General features: G+C 50.1%; 1 protein-coding gene across 1 annotated transcript in view; it reads right to left on the reverse strand.

The window, feature by feature from the left end:
* LOC106482405 (ankyrin repeat and fibronectin type-III domain-containing protein 1-like) overlaps positions 1-15456 on the reverse strand; it is a 269112-nt gene that overhangs the window by 44884 nt on the left and 208772 nt on the right. The window contains exon 5 of the mRNA XM_067306533.1: positions 4504-4632. Within this exon, the coding sequence (XP_067162634.1) occupies positions 4504-4632 (129 nt within the window). The remainder of the gene's footprint in view (positions 1-4503; positions 4633-15456) is intronic.

Below are 15456 nucleotides of genomic sequence, written 5' to 3' on the forward strand. Positions count from 1 at the left end.
TAGAAAACCATCCAAATAAGAAACCACACAAACAGTTTCCAGGTTTCTCCACTAGGCTTGTGAAAGCTTTGAGATAAGCCGCTCCTCGTGTTATTCCTCTCCATGCTCTTCTGCATGGGGCTGCAGTCCAGCTACATGGCCTTGAGCCATGCTAGCAGCAAGACATCAAGCTCAGCAGAGCAATCATCTGAGGTGCTATGGCATATTCATAGGCCTAACAGTGGGGACTTTGTGGTGCTGGCTTTTAAAAAAATAGCCTAAAAATGTCTAATAATGAAGTATTTATTTCAGTAAACAACATATGAATGAAATAAGTGTTTTCTCAATACTTCACTTTTTCCCTGCCTTCTCTCCCTCCCCCCACCCCAACATTTTTTTTTAATAAGTGGAACTAACCAGACTTCGTTCAGTTCTTGCTGAGCTTGGGAGCATGACTGCGCTCCTCTTGCCTGGTAGAGCACATAAACATGCGCTGTGTGAATAAAGCGTGCGTTGTACCCAGAGAGAAACATGACCTGTGACCATGTCCCATCCGATGAACGGGGGAGATGTGTTCAGACAGGCGCACGGACCGCGAGAGCTGTGGCTGGAAGTATCCGTGTACTTTTTGGTATGCAGCTTGAGACATGTGGGACCTTATTTACTGCGGCAGTAAATAACTGCATTTCCTAGTCTAGAGAGCTGCCAGCACCCAGGGACTCTGCAAAGCAGGACTTATAGGTGTCCATAGGGGCACGGAAAGACAGGGAGAAGGGCAAAAGGGAGGCTAAGAGATCTACTGTCCACATCACATTAGCATTGCTGAACGTGGGCGATGCAATGTCAGGCAGATGCTGTGACTCTGTACAGTTCCTCTTTTATCACAACTGCATCTAACCCTAGCTGAGCACCTGGAATGAATGGGAAACTGACTCAGCTTTTCCTGTGTGAGCATCAGAGGGAAGAATGCCTTTCCCTCTTGCAGAGAGGCATGGGGTTGGTCTGATAGTGTTTTAGCAGGGTTTTGAGATAGAAAGTACTAATTTGAGCTCCTAACCCATCACTGAACTGACATCCAGCTTTTCAAACCTATCAGTGCTGATGGTTGTTTCGTTGTAATCACTACCTTCTCCTTGTAACACAATCAGAGTGGCAACAGGTAACAGCAGGTTCAAGAGCCCTTCCTTGCCTTCAAGCCTTGGGAATTAGATGGTTAGGATTCTCAAAAACAACAGATTTGGTAAAACACAATCCACTGGTTTTCCATCCTCCTCCTACCCACTTGGGGTTAGTGAAAACCTCTCCATCATACACAGAGTGGACATTTGTCCTTTTCACAGAGGCAGGTAAACATGAGGCAGCCTGTGACCTTGGGTTGAGCTTATAAATACTTCTGAATTTGATGCATTCTGATATTTGCTCTGGAAGCTAAATTAGACATTTGTATATTCGTAATGGCACAAACCACGCTTCTTGTTGACCATAGTGCCCAGAAGCCCTGGTTGCAGTCCAGGACCTTGCAATGCAAGGTGCTGGGCGATCAGTGAACAGAGAGAATCACTGCTCCAAAGGCCCTTCACATGTGTGCAGCCTGCCAGTTTGGAGTAATTAACTGAGGAGGTCTATCCTGCTAATAAAAGCACGGATCCCTGGAGACATATGGGGGACACAGAGAAATGACTATTTCACACCTGGGAAAGGATAAAATGCCCACTTTGCAGAATTAGGCTGCAGAGGACACTCATTCTGCATGGGCGACAGTCTCTGAGCGCCTTGATCTGGCCTGCAAATGTGCATGTGTGGACCACAGACACATGCATCTCTGGCAGTCACGCTCAAGCTATAAGCTTTGCATTTATAAACGTATCTGCAACGTGCCCATTTTAATGGGGAAGGCTGCGTTGGTGTCAGTGCTCTGTGGTTTGTGTGTAGATGTTACAAGCTACTCTTTGGAAATTTGGTTATGTACATTTAAAAACAGATTAAATTCCTGTACTGAAACAACACAGTTATTACAGCTCCTGGGTTTTCTGCTCAACCACGGCAACAGGGAAAAGGATTAGCAGCTGATCCAAATGTATTAAGATGGTCAGGGAACAGACTGTGGACAGGATCCTATTCCTGCTATTTGCCAACCTGGCTCCTTATCACCATGGCCCAGTTGGACTTGCCACCCTCAGGTCTGCCAGCTGAGCACCCTGCCTGAAGGCTCCCTAAGCAATTGAGGCCCAACGAGCCAAATGAGCAAAGTCCCCTGAGTAACCTAGCTTAAACCAGCCTGGCTCCCTGTGACCGCAGGGTGGGGGAGCGCTGGTGTGAGTGGTGGGGCCGGCTGACGCGATGTGTTCCAGCAGTGACATGCAGCTGGCACAGCAGCATCCAGGCACACGTGGGCTCAGCCGTGGGCAACATGCTCACTTCATGGCCGGCTGGGGATGATGTGCCCTTTGCAATCCTCACACACTCATACACGGACAGGGCAGCGAATCTAGCTCAAGTTGTTCCAAGCTACAGATAAGAGGCATGACTGTAAGACATCTCTTTCCTGGTGAGACCAGGCTCAGACAGGTGTGCCTATCTCCCCACAGGGGTGATAACATAAGATACTTCTGTTTTGGGCCTCACAGTTTCTAGCCTTGAGTCTGCAAAGCGATTGCATTTGGCAAGCCAAAGTCAAAGATGATTTGTCCTTACTAAGAACTAATTTCTGGGCTGGCTTACAAAAAAACCCATAAAATAGCATCATTTACTATTGCTACAGTGTCATTACTGTACAAGGTGCTTTGCAAACTAATACAAGACAGATGGTTTCCCTGAGGAAAACATTACAGAGCAAGCTAAAATATACCACAAATATACCTTGATGCAGCAGGGCTAAAATGGGAACCGGGGGTTCAAAGAGGCATTTAAAGGGAGAAAAGAAATTTACCGTCTTTTTTTGCTTCTTTATGATGAATAAAGAGAAACATTGTTTGTTTTGAATGAGCTCTTTGTTTGTTTTCCTGTTTGGTATATTATATATCCACATATTTGTCTATTTGGAAGATTCATAGTAATTGAAGAACAGCTTTTCCAATGTCATTGTTTCAGCAAAGAGAAGGAAGTTGTGCAACTGGAGAAGAAAGCAATTTGTCACCAAATAGTTTAAATTCTTTGTCTGACTTTATTAATACCTATTTAACTTTGATTCCTAACTAACATCACAGATAGAGGAAACTTTTGAGAAGGACTCCACATCCTCAAACATTCAGTTAAGTGTTAGAACTTATAATAAATGCCAGAAAGATCTCCAAAAAAAGCAGGGAAAACAAAACCCAAACTCGACATTCTTGCAATTTCTAAGCATTTTTTTTTTTTTAAGTTTTACCCTCCTTTATCCATCTAAGCAAGTTGAAAGCAATGCAATTTCTAGTTCTTTTAAATATCCTTAGCAGGTCACCTTTAATGCTGAGAGGATTGACTGTGATCTGGTTCCAAGGCTGTTGCATCAGAGCTTAGAAACCAAGGATAAATTATTCCCTGCTCATGCAGGGAACTGTAGTTTGAGAATAAAGCTCAGTGTGAGGGGCCCCGCGGGTGCTGCGGGTCACGCCTACGCCATAAACCACCATGACGAGCAGCAATACCAGGGAACTAGAGAGTGCTTTACTTCTCAAGGCTGGGCAAGTGTTGCTGCCCCCATTTCAGAAGAAGGTGACTCACACTGGGGGAGGCATCACACTGTCATGCCACTTACCCAAGGGCACAGAGCAAGCTAGGGGAGTCCTTGCGGCTCCTGATTTCCAGTGCCAGCCTGCGACCATCAGGCCATACTGCCTCCTGTCATGGCTGTCAGCTCTAGTTTCTCTAAAGGAAGTGTGCTCGGTAGCGAGGTGCCGGCTGGCTGGATCCTTTGGCAGCTCCTAAAGAGCATGGGGTGTGAAATGAAGGGGGGAGAAGTGATGCAAAAAGAGCCCGGGTTGCCTTTGCTCCCTGTGAAACTTCGGGAAGGCATCAGAGGTCTGCCCAAGCCTGCTGATGCCTAGGCTGGCTCTTTCAGGTCTCTCTCTGGCCCTTGGCCATGGGGCAACCAGGACTAGCAGCTGGGTGGAGGTGTCTAGCTTGCTTTTGCAATAACAGCACAGAGTTTGTTTATTCATGCAGAGCCCACGAGAGTGATTTCTCTGAAGCTGTAGTGCTCTGGCACAGCTGGCACTCATGTCCGCCTCCTGCATGAGCCCCAAAAGACACTTGATGCTCAAGCAGGAGGAAATTCACAGGGTCTCCTTTAGCCCGACAAGGAAGGAGTCCATTAGGGGCTCCCCTCTGCTTCCTGTACTGGGGTAAGGGGGGGAATATTTTGGCTTCATTCCCTGGGGGGGGGGAGGGGGGGGGCTTTTGTAGCAGGCAGAGCAGTTTGAACAGGTACTGTTCCACTGGATGTTCACGGGACAGGGCTGAGTGGCAGTGGTGGGGGCAGGGGACAGAAGAGGGGATTGGAAAGCCAGAAGTTCCTTTCCCCCAGCCCTGTCCTGCAGCTCTTACCATTCAATGCTCAGAGACCTGGGCCGGAAGGCAGACAGCTCGGCCGAGACATACTCAGCTTTCCTTCTCTTCTCCTGCTTCTGCTTAACCGACAAGCGGTGGGCAAACTTAGAGAAGCTGCTTTCCGACCTGGGGAAGGGGAGAGGAAAGGCATTAATGTCACTGAAGCACCTTGGATCCCAGAGTCAGGATCATGGCAGAAAGCCAAGTGATGCTCAGAGCTAAAAGGGGAAGCAGCAGGAGGTGGCTCCAAGAGCAGCATCTGGATGAAGCGACAGAAGCCTCAAGAGGAAGGTGCGGAGGAGCAGCAAGCAGGTTTAGCGTCACATCGGCAGGCCAGGATCTGCACAGGTCCACAGGACGCTGTTAGCAAAACCACTCACTGGAGCAAATAAGCTCCCCATCATGACCTAAACAGGGAATCTGCAGGTCTGTCAGTGTGAGTTTCCAAGCTGGTTTCGGGTCCTGCTTCCTGCTATAGCAGAAACACCTTTACAGGTCAACGGTTTTGCTTAAATGCCAACTGGTGATGGCCAAAGCTGGAGAAATACAGGCTGTTTCAACTTCCTGGCACCCTTGGCCTACCTACTTAGAGAGGGGACCAGGAAGCCAGAGAAGCAATGACAGAGAGAAGCAAAGGCAAGGAGGAGGGACCTTCATGAACTTCCGTCACAGCCACACACTCATTCAGAAAAAATCCAAGAGCCCCTGTGGATCCCGAGCTAGGGATTTAAAACAGTAAGATGGCTTTTATGTTGAAGACTGATAAGGAAATCAGTCTATGTCAGAGATGTTTTGGAGGAGGAAACAACATATGTGTCAGGACCCATTTGCACTCACAAAGTCTCTTCATGCCTGGGTAGGAAGCCCCAGCATTGCTCCAGATCCCCCAGAACAGATCCAGCTGGCTCCAAGGCTAAGCTGCAAATCACCCCCTCCATCACAGCACTGTGCAGAACAGAAGTGCTGGTGCCAAGGCACAGCCACATCGTCTCTCATCCCTATGGCACTCAGAAAACTGGCTTGGAGATATGCCTGTGTACCCTCCACTCAGGTCATGCTGGCCTCTGCAAAGGCTGCATCCCTCCTGCTTTCTCTCCATGCCACGCGGAGACACCGGTAGCCGCTCTCTGCCAACTGCCAGCAACCCCCAGGCTGTCCACAAACTGTCCCTGCTGCTAATTCATGGGGAGCAGAGAAAAGGGGGCAAACACTGAGGGAGAGGCGGTGAAAACAAGAGAGTGCCCCTTGAGTCTGCGGTTTGCTTTGGGAGTACGGGACACCCTGTGTGTTTCATTGACACTTTGACTGCAAATACTCCTGGGCTTGGGCACATGATGCGGGCTGAACGGCATTGCTCCGGTTTGTCAACTCTGTGACTCACGCTGGCACTTCTATTCCCTTTTCCTCCTTGTGGGCCTGTAATGAGCCTGACCTGCCTCCCATGCATGCTTGCCCATTTTCAGGACACTATTAAGGTACCTTCCAGCTCTAGAAGTCCACATAGCTGAGAGTTGCACCTGAACCATGCCACTGTCCTCCCAGGATTGTCCACATAGACTTGAAGGCAGAATTTGAGGACAGTGGTGCCCTACAGCTGTAAAACAGAATCAAATTCCTCCTGCAGAACTGCTTATTGCTGGGGAGCAGGACAACCAGGCCACAGCTCTCAGCACCCTGGTCCAGCTTGCCAAGATACCTGCACATATACCCACCACCAACAAACCCCAACCAGACAGGGCTCAGTCCTGACAGAAAAGGGAACAGAAATAAAGTGATTTGCCAGGGGTCCTGGAGAGGAGAGTGACACAACTGGGAAGGGACCTGCAATATCCTAACTATTAGTTCCCACTTCTCTGATAGTGGGAATTGAAAGCTACCAAGAGCACTGCATGGGGCACTGATGGATTGCGGCCACCTGAGGCTTTGCAGGGCTCTTGCCTGTGCACGTTTTTGACAGTGTGTGCTCCAAGAGCCTGGGCTGGAGAGAGAAAAGGCTCAACTCTGGATGAAAGAGCAATAGGGAGAAGCTGGAACAAGCAGCAAAGGCACAGACAGCTCCACACTGAGACCCCCAACTACTCAACATGTCTGAATGAGCGCTACCTCCATGTGTTTCAACGGTGAAGAGAAGAAAATGCCAAACTGCTCTTCTGGCACTGCCAGCAGTCAATGTATATATACTGTTAAAGCTAATACTTCTCTTGACTGACTTCAACCAAACAAAATACCTCAAAAAAATAAAAGGAAGGTATTTCTCAGAAACGAGAGCTCCCCGCCTTTCCTTACAATAATTAAATAAACCACGGAGAGCTAGCAATTTTTTTCCTGATACATTTTAAACACAGACATCTTCAATTCATTAACTCTGGTTATTGATTTATTTTTCAGCTTATGAATTGCTGTTGCTTGGGTCAGGGTGGAGACAGCTTTCTGGAGAGGGTTCTCGTCTCTAAGATCACCATTGGGAAAGAGTCAGTCAGACCTTCCAGGGTCATTCTTTACATTCTTAAAACAAAAAAAAACAAAAAAAACCCCACTGATGTAAAGGATGAGGTTTGTCTTTAAGAAAACCCAACAAGAAACCCGAAGCTCAGTTTTCCCCCTCTCAGAGCTGGAGGAAAAGGCGTTAAAATAGGAACAATTTAAGTGTCTTGTTAAAGCCCATCTAGCAGAGCCCACTGCACAAACACCATCCCTGCCATCAGTCTCTCCTTTGATTCCATGTCAAAGCTCAAGCTGTAATGAATAATATTTCAATTAAGTGAGGCGCGGTATACTGATCTCTCATCTCTGAGGCAGTTTTTGCCTTCAAAGCCGGGAAGGATAGAGCCAGCCCAGCTACAGTGGCGCTGGCCTTCACAGTCCAGGCATCTGGGATTGAGTTCAGAACTTGTGTGAGCAGACACAGCTCTCCCCACTGGCCTCAGGCACTGCACTGATTTATCCCACAGCTGTATGGTTCCCTGGTGCTGCCCAAGGACTCTGCCAAGCTGCTGCGGCAGCTCTTCCTCCTCTCCTGCCTTTGCCTCTGCTCCAGCCAGCCCCTGGCACCATGCGTCTCGGACCCCACAGCCCCTGAGGTGAGCAGGAGTCGCCGGCTTGTCTGGGAGTGCTCAGCAGCTAGGGATGGGGCTCAGAGAACCCTGGAGGTGGGGAAAAAAAAGCTGCTGGCCACCTAAGGCATCTCCTTGCCAGCATCCAAATGTTCCCCATACTGCTGTCCTAAAGCCGCCCAGTTTTAAGTCTCTCCAGGAACAGTGCTCCTACCATTCTCTGTGGGAGAGGGCTCTGTCTCCAGCAGCTATGCTACTAAGACACCTGGTGTGTTAATCTCATGAGATTTGAGAAATGCCCAAAGAATCATTTTCTGTTTTTTTCTGCTCTCAGCCATCCCCACAGGGTACCCTGCACTCTGCCCAGCTTTCACAGTCACCCATTTCGAACCATCCCCTAGAGGCTTTCCCCCGTGGAGCACGGACATGGAGTCAGGCTCAGGAAATCCGAAACTGGCTACCTGGATGCAAGAAGGCAGCCTCCCATCCTGTTGGGCACGCCTGAGCAAGTGTCTTGTTCCTATGTCCTTCTTCCAGTCTGTCCAGGGTAAGCGTGCACAGCATCTGACGAAAGGTGGGAAGGTGCTGGAGGCTGTAAGGTTACCCAAAAGGCATGTGCAGTTACATGCCTTTTATGAGCAACAAAGCATGGAAAATTCTACACTGCAGGAGATTTACTCCAAAGTGTACACCTCACCCAAGCGGGGAAGGAATAACCACTTGAGAGACCCAACAGCATCTGCCAAGAAGAGCTGACATGGGAAAAATAGGGTTACATGCCAAAACAACTCTGAGTAGCATGTGGAGAAAACAAGGAATCAAAGTTGTGCTTACATTTAAATCCAATGAGCAACATGCAGCTAGGAAAGAGAAGGATTCATTGAGAACAGGGTAGCCGAGAGCCTGTGCCCCACTGAAGACCCCATCATGGGCTCCAAGGCCAGGCAGCACTGCTGGGCTGGGACGCAAAGGGACCTGGCTGGGATGTACAGGCTGGCCCATCCTGCCTTCTCTGATTTCCTTCTCGCATTTGTTTTCCAATTCTTGACCCTACTCCTCTGAAATTCCCTTTGAGTCTTTTAAATAAAGGCAACTGCCTCCGTTTGTCTAAGCTGTGGCCCAAAATGGAGAATGGCCCAAAAGGAGAATTCATCTTCCAGAGAGGCAGGGATCAGTCTAGAGCAAGGTGCGCTGGCAGGGCTGGGAGAAGCACCCTGCGGTATGCTCTGGGAGCCAGAGCCCTGGGCAGGATGGGCTGCACGTGCTGAAAGTTGGGGTGAGGTGCGGGTGCTGTCTTTTGGGAGGGGGCTCCCTGGCAGGCACTGACAGGCTGCCCTCACACAGCCTGTGGTGGCAAGGCCCCACATGGCCTCACAGTGATTTCCTCTGCTTTTGCGCCCAAAGCACAGAATTGAACGGGCTTTCTTGCTGCTTTGCTGGTCAGTGCTACTGTGGGTTCAAGTGGCTGAGCTCAGGCAAATCCACGTTAGAAACAAATGCACAGTCTGACTCCACAAAAGTGTGTAAGGGACAGAGCCCTCAGCTCTTGGGGTTTCCAAAACAAGACAGCAAGCCCTTTGGAAAGGCATATGGACAAACACAAGGTGCTGGGCTCCTTCCAGCAGGTTCAGAACGATGATCTCCAGCTTATGGTACCTGGTGTTTAAATCTGCCTGACCCAGGGAGCATGAAGAAGGCTGTGCATGACCCAGAAGGTGAACACATACCTCAAGATGTTGGGTATTATTTTCATTCTCCAGCCCAACCTTTCAGCCTACCTGCTCTCCAGCCTGGCACAGCAGTTCATCAGACCAGGACCCACCATATCCACCTGCTAATAGAGAAGTTAAAGACTGGGCTGTGAACACTCTCTGATGGGTTTCTACCTCCTCATCAAGAGTTGTTAGCAACTTTCCCATCCTCAGTACAGCACCAACAGAACCTCTCCTCTCGTGCCAGTACAAACCAGCCTCCTCTTACCTACACTGGACCCAAAAGTTCCAGCAGAGGCTTTACTTTCTTTTTTAGTTAGAAAGCCAGGAGCACATTATAGTATCATCTGGCTATTTATACAGTGTTGCTTTACATAAACTGTACTGCAGAACAGGGAATGAATCATACCTGCTCTACTCTGACGGCATGCAGACAAATGCAGCCTGAATCAGGCAGACTGCTCCACCTCCCTTCCCTCGACCCGTGCACACCCTGGCAGCCCCAACCAGCCACCAAGGCAGGGCTGGTCTAAAGGCCATGCAGCTCTTCCATGACAGCCACTTTCCTGCCACGCAGACTGCCCACTTATGGGTCAACCTTTCTGAGTCTCTTATTGCTGGAAGTCCTCTGGTTCCTCAGTGGGGTTGGGATGCTCCTGTGTTTCTGCACTGGGCGTCATGTCTGGGGGCTCTGTGTTGACTCCCAATGATACCACCTTGCAGCAGAAAGTAAGCCTGCTCCCCTCTCTCTATGAGAAAGAGAGGACACTGCTTTAATCACATTTTTATTTTCCTGGTGCTTTCCAAGCATTCATCAATGCGCCTGTAACACTGAAAAGGCCCTAACATAGGTCCTTAAGGTAAATACAGGTAAACTGAGGCACAGAGAGTCAATGCAAGTAATCCATGTCCTTCCAGAGTTGGAAGGACAAGAGGACAAGTCCTCTTGTGTACTTCACTGCTCTCACTGGACAGCAATATTTTCTGGCCTTTTCCTATCAGTGCTAGCATGCCTGACACCAGTATTGGCCTAGAGAGAAGACAACCAAGAGCAGAGAAATCGGTCAGAGAAACAAAGAATGGGGGTCTCAAATGAAGCTGCCCTGTGACAGCTTTCTCTAAACCTGCTTTGTTCCAGCTCTGAACCCTGCCACCTCCATGATCAAGGTGGCATCCTGACCTGCACCCTCAAGTCTCGGAAGGGATGAACTCATGATCAGGCTTTAAGGGCACCTCATCCACTGCACAATAGGAAACAGCATCTCCCCAAGCAGCTCAGTGTTAATGCTGCTGTAACCCTGCCCAGCTGGCTCTCCATCTTGCTCTTGGATGGGTTGCAGGCTCAGAGCCTCGCGATGGCAGGAATGCCACTCAAGCAGATGAGCAGGGCATGAACAGGTCCCGGTGGAGCGCAGCCAGTCAGAGCCCACCACAGGGCAAGCGGGCATTGCCTGAAGGGGAAGGCAGCAGAAGGCTTACCTAGGAGAAGCCCCAATTATTGCTTTTCCAACCTTATCGCTGCCATGGGCCAGCCAAATGCAGTAAGATCCTCACAGCCCGAGAGCCCTGCTCTGCCTGCAGCACAGTGCTGGATTTGACAGGCGTCACCCACCCCTTCTACACCTGCCAAGGTTTCCCAGAAGTTCCCCACATGCTGCAGAGAAGCAGGGGACACACAGGGAAAGCCATCAATTGAAACATCAACCGCAGCAATGGAAAGAATTGTCTCCTGACAACAAGAGAAGGTTGTTCAGCTACTGTGCTGTATCATAAATCACACCTCTATGACTTGCCATCTGTCAGCCAGATTACACATGTTCATAGTCCCATGTCAGCGTTTAAGTCAGAACACAGCATCTTTTCCCTAGAAATAATTATCGGCCCTGGAGACTCTTGCAACACTACCTATTGAATACCATGGCTCACCCCTTCCTTCAAAACATCCCAATGTCTCTGCTAGAGCTAGCAGAGAGCATACTGGGCACATGGGAATGCTACTGTCAGCAGAGTGTGAGGCAGGGGGAGCAAAGATAGTACATTATTTCTCCCAGATAAAACCACAGCTTCATGCACATGTGGAGATGGCGGGCCTTGGCACAGCAAACAGCCCCTCTACACCAGTACCAGAGCGCAGTCCTTGTGACAAATACAGAGGAGGTAGGAGCAGCCAGATGCAGACCCTGCTGCCTAAGGGAGATGGGACACTGCTGTATTTTCTCTGAATGCAGGCAGTTTCCAGTCCTGGTTTGTGTCAATGACTCTCTAGTGAGTTTAATCAGCATGTATGGAGGGTGCTCAGATGGGCACTCTCAAACCTTTCCTCCAGCCAGAGCCCATCCAAGCTAAAAGGGAAGTCTCCCAGCTTCAGCAAGGGGCTGAGTGCCCATGCCAGCTATGTTTCCAGGCTCCAGCTCCTCTCCTGAACATGTTGCATGACACCAGTTGAATGCCCACATCAAAAAGCTTCATCCCTTAACTAGACAAGTTTTCTGGAGATCTGACCCCAGCACAGATGACTCCCAAAGTGCCCAACATGCCAAGGCAGGAGGAACGCAGAAAGAGTGGAGACAAAACTGGCTGGCAACCTGGCACCTAGCCTCTGGTCCTGCCATCAGCTCAGAGCAGCTTGCTGAATCATCACAAGACGCAGCGTCCCAGCACAAAAATCTACTCAGCTGCCCTTTAGCATGAGGACAACAACAGTCTGAAATGCCCCTTTCCACCCCCTTGCTGGCCGGGTGAACAGATGAGCAATGACATTTCACAAAGCTGAGTTAGAATAAAAATACACAGGGCCCAATTCATCTCTCCCAGCTTCTCCAGTTTTACACCAGGCACAAATCTGGCCCGGGGGTTTGGAATGTCACAGCGGGTCTTTCAGAGATGGGTTCCCCCTTGCTGAACAAGGAAAGGAAAGTGATGACAAGTGAAATCCCAACAAATCCAATAAAAGAACAAGCCTGCTCCTGACTCCTAGACTACCCAGCAGTCTCTCCCAGCCATCCCACCAGGATCACATTCACCAGCTTTCTCTGCTGTCCCCACCATCCTTTACAGTGGCCCTTGAGGGAAGCATCTCCAGTTGCCTCCACAGAAAGTAACACATTTCAGTAATCTGCAGCAATTGCACTGACCCAAGCCCAGGTGCTCATGTAATGTCTCACCCAGTTGGTGTCCTTATGCAGCACTGCAAGACCTGCTGGCACCACATAGGCAATGTCCATGTCAGGGCCAGAGTTACCAGGCAGACTGGGACCCGCACAGCCAGGATCACCCCATGCCGCAGTTGCAGAATGACTGAGGTTAAAAGGCAGCAACCAGCATACATATGCACCCAACAGCATTGATCATGAAAGTCAGTGCCAGCAGCGTTCCTGCACCAAGGGCTGATCCAGACCAGCCAATGCCCCTCACCACAGGACATGCACATGCATGAAGGCTAGAGACAGGCATGCAATAGATAAGGAGACATCTTAACCTAGGTAGGAAAAACTTACACATATTGCACTCACTAGCCTGAGATTCAGAAGTTAGAATGTGTTTGGGCATGGTTATGAACTAATCCAGTTCCTGGAAGGCAGTTGATATACTCTTGAATTAGCTACAGGCAAACGAAAGTCCCAGGAAAAGCTCATGTGATGGTTGTGCTCAGCCCAGGCACTTTGCAGCACACAAACCAGCAGTATTTTTTGCTGTTCCTCCCTTTGGGAATAGTCACTGCAAAAACAGCTTCCCAGCTGGGCTTATCCACCCAGGTGCCCTGCATCACCTGGCGAGAACCTGGCATCAAGACCTGGGAAGACAAATCCCACCTGCAAGTAAGCCAGATGCTGCCTCTGGGTAGGCAGAGATGGGAAAGAGCACAGCTTACTGTGTTCCTTGCAGCAGCAGACTTTGGCTCCTGGAAGCATTTTATTTACACAGGTGTAGTCACAATAAAAGAGGAGGAAAAGCATTAAAGCTGGAAAGGTGCTTCCCGAGCAGACAGTAGCCTTTAGGGAGAGTGCTTAACATTTCCTAGGCTTTGGAAAGGAAACATGCACATACACACACAGCCACACACACAGAGCCACCCTCTGGGCAGGTGTCGAATACAAATGCCTCTCCGGCAAAGACCCACTCACCTGCCTGCTCCAGCACGACATGCTTTTCTATATGCCCATGCCTCCACAGGGCATCTCGCTCCGGGTACAGCTCACCACCCGATCGCTAGCTCTGACAGCCAGTGCGATGCTCAGGAAAGGTGTCCCCAAAGCAGCAGCATGGCAAGCAGGACCCCAAGCGAGCTGGCTGCATCTGCAGCGTGCCATGCCCAGGGAAGAGCAGTGCGGAGAGCTGCACAGGGTGACGCTCACTCACCTGGGCAGCCTCAGGTCCCTTCCCTTCGGTCTCTCCTGATCTCCCTCCTCAGGAGGAGCAGCTCATCAGAGAGGGTTTCTTTGGAAGAGTCCCCGTCCCCTTCCCTAGCTCCTCCACGCACATGACCACACGCACGCTCCCATCAGAGCTAATCACTCGCACTGCAAAGAGCCTCCGTCAGCCCATGGCCCCACTCCACAACGCTCGGCCGCTGCCTCTTCACAGCCCTGCCCCGCGCGGGTGCTTCCCCTGCTCCCACTGCACTCGCTGGCCCTTCCTCCTCATCCACCACCTCTATTTCCCTCACCCATCACCTCAGGTTTCTCTCACTCTCGCTTGCTCTGTGCTTGGCTCTTTTTTTCATTTCATTTTTTTTTTTCCTCTCCCAATCTTGTTTCTATAGAAACGAGATTAGCAGAGGGGGAAATAAAACAGCCCCATGTGACTCAGATTCCGACACTAAAGAATCTCTCAGTCTCTCTCACTCTCGCTGGTGTTTTACATAACAACAAGTCATTGTGCAGGGCTCTAAGGAGAGAAGAAAAGAGCTAGGCAGAAGTCAGCAATACCTTTGGCTCAGCCCTGGGACCTGTGGGGACCCCGCTGCTGGCTTCCAGCTTTTGCTCACACTCCCAACACAACCAGTGCGCCACCAAACCCTGTCACATTCGCATCTCCAAATGACACCACGAGTCTCTCCCACCCTGCACAGACCCACTTTGGGATCAGTTTCCCTACTGCAGAAGGGGAGAAACCAGAGATAGCAATGCTCCACTGAATTCATGCACCACTGAAAACTGCCTTGATGCCCACCAAAACTTCTGGGGTCTCCATGGTAGCTTTGCAGTAAGGAGCACCTGAGAGCCCACCCACACTGCCAAGCTATCCTACCTCCGCTGCCCTAGTGGCTCAGCAGGATGCAAACTGGAGATGGTTTCAGCCAATGGTCTCTGATCTCCGTAGGCCCATGGGTGACAGAGCTGGGAACCTGGTGTGCTGCAGACAATAACATGCTCTACTGTCCTTGGAGACCTCAAGTTTTACCTTCTAAATCCCCTGTAGCCATGAACAATGTTTGATGGCAAGGCCCACAGACCACGAACCAGGTTCTTAATTGCGGTTTTGGACAATCAGGTGACAGGCAACGAGAGGTTACCCTGTGGGTATGGGACCCTGCCCGGGGTGGCATCCTAAGTCCTAAGTGGATGCTACGCACCTAAGCTCCTTCCTGGTGGGCAGGAGGCTCTGGGGACCCCATGCCTGGAGCCTGCTCTCAATGAGCTCCTCTTCTACCTTGGGGAATAGATGCTTACTGCCTGTAGCCAGCATTGCCTGCTAAGGTTACACACCCAAAATTTCTGCTAATGAACCCTCCCTCATTTGCATGAAACATTGCCCCTCTGCACTCTGCTGTGCCTGCTGATGGTGCTCACCCCCACAGTCCCCACATTTCTAGACACAGCCCAGGGCTGGAAATGGGAAGCTTAATTCCTGCCACAACACAACAGTTGTTCAACCAAAACAGTAGCTAGGTGTCTTACGCAAGGAAACGGCATATGAACACTGCTGGGCTTCCACTTCCACCCTTTCAAAAAGGCAGGAGAGAGCATCTGATGAGGCCAGTCAGGTCCTCAGGTTTTGGGTTCTCATCTGAACAACAGAGTCTTTGTCAGTGCAGCAGCCACACTGCTGGGCTAAGGCACTGGCTCAGCAACAACGCAGGGAGAGGAACTCATCAGCACAGTTTCTTCAAGTACCTGGGTTTCCTTCACTACTACACTGCCCCACTTCTTGCCCTGACTCAATCATAACTAGCTTGTGAGATC

Source organism: Apteryx mantelli, chromosome 16 (assembly GCF_036417845.1).
Source record: "Apteryx mantelli isolate bAptMan1 chromosome 16, bAptMan1.hap1, whole genome shotgun sequence".
Lineage (NCBI taxonomy): Eukaryota > Metazoa > Chordata > Aves > Apterygiformes > Apterygidae > Apteryx > Apteryx mantelli.